The 10,622-nt window shown below is 64.1% G+C and overlaps 1 protein-coding gene across 1 annotated transcript; it reads right to left on the bottom strand.

The window, feature by feature from the left end:
- Positions 1-3,434: 3,434 nt before the first annotated feature.
- CEL (carboxyl ester lipase) lies at positions 3,435-10,622 on the bottom strand. The gene is made up of 11 exons (XM_090274951.1): positions 10,522-10,622; positions 8,400-8,550; positions 8,192-8,314; positions 7,806-8,003; positions 7,209-7,339; positions 6,957-7,064; positions 6,715-6,832; positions 5,538-5,724; positions 5,167-5,370; positions 4,155-4,352; positions 3,435-3,902 (listed from the first exon to the last, which is right to left on the bottom strand). The coding sequence occupies exons 1-11, from the start codon at positions 10,585-10,587 to the stop codon at positions 3,521-3,523; spliced, it is 1,866 nt and encodes a 621-aa protein (XP_090131077.1). The 5' UTR covers positions 10,588-10,622; the 3' UTR covers positions 3,435-3,520.

The following is a 10,622-nucleotide window of genomic DNA, read 5'->3' as shown; positions in this document are numbered from 1 at the left end:
CTGGTTCTCGGGTGTCTGCTGCCGGGGCGCGAGGGGGGCAGCCTCCCGTCTCAGGCCCCTACAGAAGCGCCCAGTCCGCCTCCTGGACGCGTGTTGACCTGAGTGCCCTTCCCTCGGGCAGCGAGCTGAGGCAGGGCCCTCGAGGCCGCTGGTGTTAGAGGCGCACCTCCACAGGGCACAGCAACCACCTCTGCGGTCTTTAAAAATAACGTTGCGGACAGAACGTGGTGAAAAGGGCGGCTCCAGGGTCGGTCTCGCCGTGGGAACACCCACTCAGCCAGGAGGGAAACCACCAGAATCGTCACATTTGGGGCTGGACGGAGGGACCTTGAACAGGTAAGGGCGTCACTGCCAGGGCACACGCTGATGCAGAGACCAGGGGGCAGCGACCAGGGAGGGACACAAGGAGGGCAGGCTTTGCAAAAACCGTTGGGGAAGTTACGGTAGGAACGGCGCTTCCCTCCACCAGCTGCAGACGTGGTCCCCGCGGAGGGCGGGCCTGCTCTGCAGATGCCACGTGATGGCACTCAAGGCCTGGTTCTCAGCAAGTCACACAGCGCGGGGAACGAGGGCTGTTCCCGGGAGAAACGGTTACACAGGCCTCCCCAGGCATGGAAATGACCCACCACGGCCCGGTACTCGGGGCCCTCGCGTGGCGTTAGTAATGACTTGACAGAAACCGCAGGGATTACCAGAGCGCCGGGCACGATGGTCAGCAGCACATGCTGGGATGCTGCTCGGTCACCAGGAGACGGGGAGCTCTGATCCGTGTGACGGCCGGGTGGGGGGGGGGGGCCTGGAAACACGATTCCACTTACCAGCAATGTCTAGAACAGGCAAACTGATGCAGACGGGGAGTAAGATGGATTAGCCAGGGTCGGGGAGGGGAGTTACTGCTGAGTGGGTACACAGTTTCCGTTTCGGGTGATGAAGATGTTGGGAACTAGGCAGTGGAGACAGGTGCACGACAGTGTGGGTGCAATTCCCGGCGCTGAGTTGTGCTCTTAAAATAGTGAAGTGACGCCCTGGCTGGTGGGACTTGGTGGACGGAGTGCCGGCCTGCGAACCAAAGGGTTGCCGGTTAGACTCCTGTCGGGGCACAGGCCTTGGTTTCGGGCCAGGTCCCCAGTTGGGGACACGCGAGAGGCAATCACACATGGATGTTTCTCTCCCTCTCTTTCTTCCTCCCTTCCTCTCTCTAAAAATAAATAAATAAAATTTTTTTTAAGTTAGCATGTTATATTTTATGTATATTTTACCCGATTTTTAAAAATATTTTTAAATTTATTTTTAGAGAGGTGGGGAGGGAGAAAGAGAGGGAGAAAAACATTGACGTGCAAAAGAAACATCAGTCAATTGATGGGCTGCCTCTCGCGTGCTCCCAACTGGGGACCTGGCCTGCCTCCCAGGCAGGTGCTCTGACCAGGAATTGAACCGGCGACCCTTTGGTCTGCAGGCTGGTGCTCAGTCCACTGAGCCACACCAGCCAGGGCTGGATTTTAAACCATCACAATTGCAAGGACTGATTCCTGGCCCAGGACGGTGGCTGCCTTTCAGTGGAGCAAGAGGGAAGGGTTGCGGCTTGTCTTGTGCGTTCTGCGGCCACCAGGGAAGTGCGTGTAGGTCTCGGTCCTGCTGGTGCCACTGGTCTTGGAGGGCAGACGGCTGGAGCCCTCGGACCTGCAGCGCCCGGGGACGGGTGCCCTCTGTCCGCGTCTGGACTTTGGCTACGTCATGGGGTGGGGAGCGTAAGTGGTTTGAACCATCCTCATGGGGAAGGTTGAAAGGTGCGGCCGGGCAGGGGGAGGGGGTGGAGAAGGGCCACCGTGACTGCCAACCCGTGGGCACAGCCTCGCCAAAGGAATCCTGACGCGTGTCCGTGAGGTGGTAAGCAGGCTTGGTCCTGAGCGCACCCACGTGGCCCCCACGCAGGGTTTCACCAAGATCAGAGCTAAAGGAAACACCTGAGCCTGGGGGAACCTCTGGGACCCTGGACAGCCTCCAGCCTGCACCTTGGTCTTTTCAACTTCAGCCCCTGGAGGCAGCCTGGAGAGGCAGAGCCAGGTGAACTGTGGGCCACCCTGAATTATCCCAGTGGTTGCCGGTGTCACCTGGACACACAGGGCTCCCAGGGCTCGCCTCCTCCAGGGAGGCCTCCATGCAGGCCAGGACTGAGCACGCAGCCGGGTCCCAACAACCCGAGCCACTCCTGGATGACAGGCAGCGGGACTGTGCTTTCCTCAACAAGGGGGAGAGGTGCTAGCTCAGGAGAAGGCACTGGGGGTCGAGGGGATACTCTTGCAACGCAGGAGGCTCCGGAGACTGGACTGCGCAGGTGGGAACATGGGAAGTCATGTGCGTACTGATGTGGTCGAGGACCGGCACGCTGGGGCACCCCTGCGCCTCCACTGGCCAAGAGCAGGGACCGTCACCAGGAGAGGCGCCCACTCAGTGAGAGCCCACCCCCCTCAGTCTGTGACCAGGAATCCCCTCTTCACACTTGAGAGTCTTTGACCAAGCCCGGCAGCTCAGGGGCTCATAGGGCAGCCAGCGTGGCCCTGCCCCTCCGGGGTCAGGTTGCCCCTGCACCCTCCCCAGGCCTCGGTCTCCTATCTGTGGGCCGGAGAGGGAGAGGGGGTGGCCAGCTCGTACCCCCATACACACACCCCTCAGGCTGAGCTGCTCAGGATTCCAGAACCTTCTCCGCGGAGCCTCACCCCTGCTGCACAATGACACACGTACTCACACCCCGACGTTGTAAGCTTTGGCGTCTCAGGCCTGGGTCTGAACCCTTGCTCTGATGGCCTGGGGTACATCGCCCCTCTCACAGCCCAAATAACCAACTAAAAGGGGGTTCACAGAGCCCACCTCACGGGACCAAGGTGAGGTCAGCAGGGTCAAGCTCTCGGTGCGGTCAGTGCCCAGGCCCAAACCACCATGCAGAGGTCGGCCCTCTGCCCCCCGCCCCCCTTCTGGACTCTGCTGCAGCCCTCAGGCACCACCCAAGGCCCGCGCCGGTGGGGCCCCCGGCATGGCACCCAATGCCCAGCCCGCTTGCAGCCTTTGCTTCTGACAGCCCAGAGTGATGCCTTATTCCGTCTCTGACTTTGGATCCAGCTGAAGGCAGAATCCATTTCTCTTCCCAGGCCAGTGGCAGAGTCCCTTTGGAGCAGAGGCCCCTCTCCCCGCCCCGGAGGGCCTGGCCGTGGCGAGGCTGCCCTGGCCCTGCCCAGCGCCCCGGAGCCAGCAGCCTGGCGCGCAGGGCCCACACCTGAGTCCCAGCCCTGGCTCTGCCCCTCCTCTGACCCTGTTTCCCCCTCTGAAGTGGGAGTGGCACTGTCCCCGTCCGGAGCTGGGGACGGGCAGAGACTGGCGGGGCACTGGGCCTCACCCCGATGGCAACTGAGGTCGCGAGAGCAAAGAGGCACCAGACAGAGAGGGATGAGGCTTTATCAGGAAGGGCGTGGGGGGGTGGGTGGGCTCCCTGGGTCCCACCCTGTGGCTTCTTGGGCCAAGGACATTAGAAGCCAATGACTGCAGGCATCTGAGCTCCCTCAGAGTCGCTGGTGGGAGGGACGGGGGCGGCCTCGGAGTCGCCCGCGGGGGGAGCGGGGGCGGCCTCGGAGTCGCCCGCGGGGGGAGCGGGGGCGGCCTCGGAGTCGCCCGCGGGGGGAGCAGGGGCGGCCTCGGAGTCATCCTCAGGGGGCACAGGGTTGGCCCCATCCCCAGTGACCGTGGGAAGTGCCTGGTAGGTCAGGGTCCAGTAGTGCAGGTAGTCGCTCCTCAGGTGCTGCTTCATGGACGTGCCGTCCATCTTCTTGTTGATCTCCAGGTAATTGCCGTTTTCCGGGGTATAGGGATCCCAGTGGGTAGGCACGGCCGAGGGGCCCATGTTGGGGTCCCTGCAGAGTGAGAAAAGAGGCTGTTTGGGGGCTGGGCCTTCCCTGGGGGCTGGAGGCCTGAGCTGAGCCTGGCCTGGCAGTCCTCAGCCTCCGTGCTCCCTGGCCATCAGGGGCACCAGCCAGCAGCCCCTGTCCTCACACACACATGGGGGTGCCCATGGAGGTTAAGTGTAAGCGAAGGGACAGGGGCTGGAGCCCAGGCTAGAGGACCACGGTGGCAGGAGGTCCTGACTCTGCCGTCCGCCGTCTTACCCAGTTCTGGCAAAGTTGGTCCAGTAGGCGATCATGGTCTTGGAGACAGTCCGGTCTTGGGCCCGGTAGCCCAGGGGGGTGCTGAAGGGCTTCCCAAAGACATACTGGATGTCATCTGCGTGGTCAGCCCCCACCCAGTCGGGGTAGACCGGCATCCGAGAGGGGTGGGAGAACAGGTAGGTGTAGGTCTTGGCACTCCTGAGGAGGGGAGGGGAAATTGCTCAGATTAGGGGGCTCACTTGGGTCACCCAGCCCAGAGATGGGCCTGGAGGGGTGCCATGAGGGGACCAGGGAAGGGCCGAGAGTTCCCCAGACCCATCAAGAACCTGGATCCTTACACCTGGGGAAGGGAAGGCCGGGGGCCAGGTTCATGGGTATGTGGGTGCTATGTGTTCAATCGTATTTCTGCTTCACCTCCACGGAAGGTAGAGGCGTCGTCCTCCTATAATTCAGCATCGGGAAGGAGTTTCTCCTCTGACAAGGAGTTTGTGTTCTTCGTGTGATGGGACGTGCTGCCCGCGCTCAGGTGCTCCCTGGTTTCCCTTGACTGACAGGGAGCTCAGAGCCGAGTGGATGGCTTAGTGGCTGCAAAGCTCTCGTCCTGGACTCTGGCTGTTATTCCATGTTCCTACTGTTTACGCATTCCTAGGTTCGTTTTTATTTTCATTGGCTGTTATTATGGAGAGTGTACCGTGTGGCCGCAGACCAAGGTTGTTTGGAAAGTTGGCCAAGTCGAAACCCGCAGCAGAGACCAACATTAAGTGGGATGGATGGCGGGCCCGAGAGCTTTGCTCGGGGGAGGCCTGGGACTGAAGGGGGGTTGTGTAAAGCCCCCCGAGCCTGGGAGGTGAGAGGGGGGCCTGGGCAAAGCACTGCTAGGGACCCGATCACAGCTGTCCTGGGCCTCCCAGACCCCTGTGGGCCGCCCCGCCCTCCCCCACCCCCCCGCCTGGTGAGGCCTCAGTGGGCAGGTGCGTGACCCCGGGTGGGCCTCCCCCGCCCAGGTTCTCACTTGGCGTTGGCTCTGTGCTGGGCCAGGGTGACCTCCGTGGGCATCAGGAAGAGGACATCGGTCTCAAACTCTACTACCGTCTTCTTCTTGGCCTCCTGGGACGAGTCTTGGGCCCAGGGCGCAGTGTAGAAGTCGAAGGTGGCCTTGGCACCTCTGTCCCCCTTGGCGAAGGTGAGCCCGCTGACCAGCTTGAAGAAGTCCTCACTGCAGGGATGGAATCGGCACTGGACCGTCCACCCACGGCGGCGGGAGGGCGGTCTGCTCCCCGCCCCAGGGGGCTGCCAGGGGCCCTCTACGCCTGCCTGCGTCCTCGCTCGGCGGTGCCTCCCCCGCTGCCCTCGGGCACCGCCCTGGGCCTGGGCCCCACTCACTCCGAGACGGTCTTCTTGTCCTTGTCGACGGCCGGCACGTCAATGGTGGTGAAGATGTGGCCGTCCATGTTGTTGGTGCCCGCGATGTAGTCGATGTCGGCCGCGTTGGCGAACAGGTTGATGGGGTCGTCGGGGAGGAAGTCTCCGTCAACGACGGGGAGGAAGCCCAGGTAGTGCAGCATGGGGTCTGCGTGGAGAGCAGCGGGTCCTCACCCATCCCGCAGCCCCTGCTGGTCCCCAGGCCGGGTGGGGCGCCTCTGCCTGCTCTGAGCGAGACCAGGGGCCTCCGTCTGTCACTGGGCCGTCCTGCAGGTGTCCCTGGCCCCAGCTGCTGGGTGCTAGCAGCACCCTCCCCAGTGCAACAGCCCAGAATGTCTCCAGACTCTGCCACGTGATCCCCGGGGGGCAACCTCGCCCAGACTGAGAACCACCAGGGCCAAGTCTGTCCCCTCATGGCAGGGGAGTGCCTGTCCTGTCCCTCTCTTCTGCCTGGGCCGAAATCAGGGGCAGGGAGACCAGGAGCAGCCGAGGGGCCGATGGAGAAATGAGGCTCTCCTCTAGTCTGTTAGCAGACACTGTGCCAGGCCCGCGTTGCCCTGCAGAAGTCGGACACCGGAAGGGCTGCGTGGCTGGCTCCAGGCCGGCGGCTTTCCTCCAGCGGAGGACACGGTTGGTGTGTATCTCGGTCTGTATTGTTTGTGTTGGTGCCGCCTGCCTCGCACTGGGGACACGCAAGTAAGGCCCCCGACCTTGGCCTCAGAAGGAGCAGGGGAGACCTGCCGCCTCCTGGGCCGACGACACGGACGCTCGAGGACACACGAGGCTTCTTCTGACAGGCCCCCGGCCCCCTGCGGTGCAGTAAGCACAGCTGCAAGGGCCAGACGCTACAGCGGGTGCTCAGCAAGTGTTTGCCAAATGCACGGGTGGAGGGGAGAGCAAACAGTCGTCTAGTAAAAGGTTCTCGGTCTGGGGTCCCTGAAATTGTGTGTGAATGACCGTGTACACGTGCATTGTTGCGGGGCAGGGGGTGGGTGGCAGGTGTTCATCAGCTTCTCAAAGGAATCGTGACCCACTGGGCCCTGAGGCTTGGAAGGGCGGTGGCAGCAGGGAGCTGCCTGGGGACGCCAGTGAGCCAGTGACAGGGCCCGGCCTCCCCCCATGTGGGGCCCCCACTCACAGTCCATGCCTGCGAGGGGCATCTTATAGGCCATCGTCAGGGCCCGGGGGTCGGTGACCTTCAGACACTTGGCCATCCTGGCGGTATCGTCCAGAGGGCAGCCCACCTTCTTGGCGATCTGGGGGGTGGGGGAGGCAGGTAGGTGAGGTTGGCGCTGGGGCCGAGGGTGGAAAGGAGGGAATCCTCCGCCTCCCCAGCATCTAAACCGCGCCCCTCCCCCACCCCCTAAAGCTCCTCTTTACCCGTTTGGCCCAGAAGAGAGGGTTCTTCTGGATGGCCCAGGGGGTCAGTGCCACGCCACTCTGGCTGATGGCTCGCCGGATGAGGCCCTTGTTGTGAGGAGAGAGGATCTGCAAGGCACACAGGTCCTGTCACCACGGCCCCACCTTCCCTGCCCTCCCCGGGTGCCACCCCGGTGCCACCGCTCCGCCAGGGGCAGTCAGCGGCTGCCCTGCTCCTCCCAGCCCCCGTGGGCTCCCTCCACCCCCTCAGACCTGCAGAGAGACACTGGCACCTCCGGCGGATTCCCCAAAGATGGTGATGTTGTTGGGGTCCCCCCCGAAAGCCGCGATGTTTCTCTTCACCCAGGCGATGGCCATGTGCTGGTCGCGGAGGCCGTAGTTCCCTGCGGCAGTGGGGCGGCGCCTGCATCAGGGGCCTCGGGCGTGGACGGGGGCGCACGAGGGTGCCCCCCCACGCATAGTGGGCCCCGGGGGGCTGGTTGGGTGGGGGGCTGGAAGGGGGTGTGGGGGCTCGGGCAGGGGACCAGGAGCACGAGGCTGTGGTCCCTCCTGTTGTCTGTCTCTCTGACTTCTGTGCCCCTGAGTCGTCACCTGAACGTCTCATCTTCTGTCTCTCTCCCTCAGCTCCCTGTCTCCGCCCCGGGTCCCTCTCTCGGTCTCTGTCTGTCTGTCTGGCAGCCTTTTCTCTCCCGAGGCAGCTGCCGAGGGGCCCCTGTGCCTCACGGTCCATCTCTGTCTTCCTGGCCCTGTGCACAGAATTCTGGGCCTTTCGGGGGACCTGTCGGGGGTTGTCTGGGACCGAAGGCCGCTGAGGGGCGTCCCCGCCGGGTTCCCCCACGCCCGGCACACCTGGCAGGTTGGAGTCTCCCGTGCTGAGGAAGCCCAGGGGTCCCACGCGGTAGTTGAAGGTGACCACGATGACGTTGCCCCGGGTGGCGATCTCCTCCCCGTCGTACAGGTAGTTCTTGAGGACGTTCGCCCCCTGGCCGGACCCCATGAGGAAGGCGCCGCCGTAGATCCAGATCATGACAGGCAGGTTCCGAGACACTGAGGCGGGAGGGCAGGCCCAGTGACCCCGAGGGCCCCCCGCGCCCTCCCCTCTGGGTGCTGATTTCAGGGGGGGGTTCAGCTCTGCAGCCCCAGACACAACCCAGGGGCAGGGCCAGGGCGTCGGGCTGCCTGGCGCTCCCTGCAGGGCTCGGGGTGCTGGGGGCCCGGGGTGGGGCCGCGCACACCTTCCTTCTTGCCCTGGGGCACCCAGATGTTGAGGTAGAGGCAGTCCTCAGACCCGTAGGTGTTGTCCTGGGTGACGGTGGCTTGCAGGCATCGCTTCTTGAACTCCTTGGCCTTCAGGGTCCCTGCGGGTGGCCGGGGGTGCTGCGTGAGGATGGTGCCCCCCCACGTCCCCCTGCTGCAGCCGGCCCAGCCCCCACCCACTCGCACCTTGCCAGCCGGGGTGTCGCTGGGGGTTCTCCAGGGCCTTGGGGGCGGCGGCGAAGGGGATGCCCTTGAAGATGTCCACATAGGTGCCGAAGAGGCCGAGCTTCTTGTTGACGCCTTCCACGAAGCCTCCTTCCGTGTACACGGCGCCCAGCTGGGTGAGAGGCGGGCAGGCTCAGGGGGGCTCAGGGACAGCTTCAAGGAGGGGCCGATCCACACCTGAGCCCAAGATCCCCGCTTGCCCTCGTTGCTAAAGGAGCGGCTTGCTGCCTTCCCTGCCCCGGCCCTGAATCTCAGAGGAAGCTGCTCCAACCAGTGTGTGCCCGCTCGGGGAAGCCTTCCGACAAGGGCCGGGGAGGCAGGGTGGAGGTTTGGATTCTGGCCTCGCTGTGACCATGAGCCTCCATTTCCCCAACTGTAAGACAGAAGACCACAGTCTCCTGCCCGTGAGCTTGGCCAGGTGCCGGCGGGGGAGACGCTTCATGTCTGGCTGTGAGCTCCCTGAGTGAGGGCCCTTCTTTCCCCCACGCTCGACACCCCCACCTCTGTGTCTTGCTGGCCTGTGCTCCCTGCTGGGAAAGACCCCCCCGGCCCGGCCATCAGAACCAGTGCCGTATACCCAGCCCTCGCACTGAGCTGGCCACACGTGGGCGGACACCCCCGGTCCTCATGGGTGGCCTGGGGCTGGCGCTCCTCCACCCCTCATCCCCGGAGGGGACAAGGGACAAGGCTGTCCTACAGGCAGTCGCCCTGCTGGGGAGTGGCTGTCTGATCAGAGCCAGCCTCTTATCCCTCCCAGTGCTGCCTCCCAGGTCATAGCTTCCTGGCTCTCACCTGCGCTGGGTCCCAGGTGGGCAAAGGCACGCCAGCCCCGCCCCCAAGGCCCTGCTGTGATGGGCTGGGCACGGGGTGGCTGGAACCGGAGCGAGGAAGGGGCCAGAAGCAGCCCATGCCAGGGGCTTCGGGGCTTGGAACAGGGGGCCCCAAGGCAGGTGGAGGCCCAGCCTCTCTCTCTCTCTCTCATCTCATGATGGGCCTCCTCGTTCGAGACCTCCAGGCATTTTTCCTGACCAGCCTCCCTGGCTGCTGGGATGGGGCCGAGGTCTGGGAGCCGAGTGACTGAGATTGGCCCTTAGGACCCTAGCAGGGAGCCCCAAGGGGGACCCTGGGGGCAGGTGGTACTGGCTGCTGGAGCAATGTGGATAAAACCAGGTCCTTTTAGCACCTGGAAAAGGACTCCCCCAAAGAAAGAGAGGGACCGCCTCTCGATGTCAGAAGCAGCCCAGGACCAGTGTCTGAACCTCCAGGGCCCAGGGGCTGATCCTGGGGCAGCTGGGGTACAGAGGGCAGGACGGGGGTGGAGAGGCAGCATGGCGGGGCGCTGGGGTCCCTGTTAAGCCTGCGGGGAGCTGTTGGGCGTTTCATCCTGAAAACGCTTTGCCTGCGCTGTTCCTCACACCGTGGGAGGGCGCTCAGGGAAGCCAGGTTCCGCAGACGCCCCCGGAGGCCTCCTGGCTCGCCCTGGTGGGGACCCGGCCACTCGCAGGCGGGCGGGTGTACCCCGCATCAGGAGACGGCAGTTATGCTGACAGCCAGACTCCGGGGTGAACTAGATGGAGTTCCAGACCCCTGTTCAGACTCTGGGGGCTGCGTGATGCTGGGCAAATCGCTGGCCTGCTCGGTGCCCCGTCGCCCTTCTGTGAAAGGGACAACAGGGACATCGCCGGGGAGAGGAAGCGGCCAGAGCCAGGGGTGTGTTGTGGGTCAGTTGCCAGACTGAGCACTAAACCTTCAGGACGCGCACGTCCGTTTGGATTTCCGGCACCGGACGGCTGTTCTGTTTGTAGCGTACATGCACCCAACACGCGGTGCGGGGCACACCTAACCCTGACTGTTTGCGGTTTACGAAGTCCCCGCGGATGGGTGCCCTGTGTTCGCTCTGCGTCTGCGTCACTGTGTGAACGCACGCATGCCCCGCAGACGCCACCGAGATTGTGGCCGGTCCTCGTTCCCGGCGGCTCTTTCTGCCAGCGACTCGTCTGCCTGTCTGTCCGTCTTCCCTCCACTGTGCCTGTCCCCAGTCCCCGGATCTGTGTCACGGGGGAGACACTGGGCTCCCGCTTACCTTGGCCGCGCTCACGGCTGCCACGCAGCAGGCGAGGCCCAACACGAGCAGCTCCAGGCGTCCCATGCTGTGTGTCTGCCTCAGGGTGGACCTGCCTTCAG

This window comes from Furipterus horrens, unplaced genomic scaffold, assembly GCF_987537825.1.
Source record: "Furipterus horrens unplaced genomic scaffold, mFurHor1.1.pri manual_scaffold_4, whole genome shotgun sequence".
NCBI classification, from domain to species: Eukaryota; Metazoa; Chordata; class Mammalia; order Chiroptera; family Furipteridae; genus Furipterus; species Furipterus horrens.
The sequence above is the reverse complement of the archived record's forward strand: the minus strand, read 5'-3'. Positions and strand labels throughout refer to the sequence as shown.

Coding starts and splice junctions, on each gene's coding strand:
- CEL (XM_090274951.1), bottom strand. CDS start 10,587: ATGGGACGCCTGGAGCTGCTCGTGTTGGGCCTCGCCTGCTGCGTGGCA. Junction 7,065..7,208: donor GTGCCAGTGTCTCTCTGCAG/GTCTGAGGGGGT, acceptor TGTGCCTTGCAG/ATCCTCTCTCCTCACAACAA. Junction 5,371..5,537: donor GACAAGAAGACCGTCTCGGA/GTGAGTGGGGCC, acceptor CCATCCCTGCAG/TGAGGACTTCTTCAAGCTGG.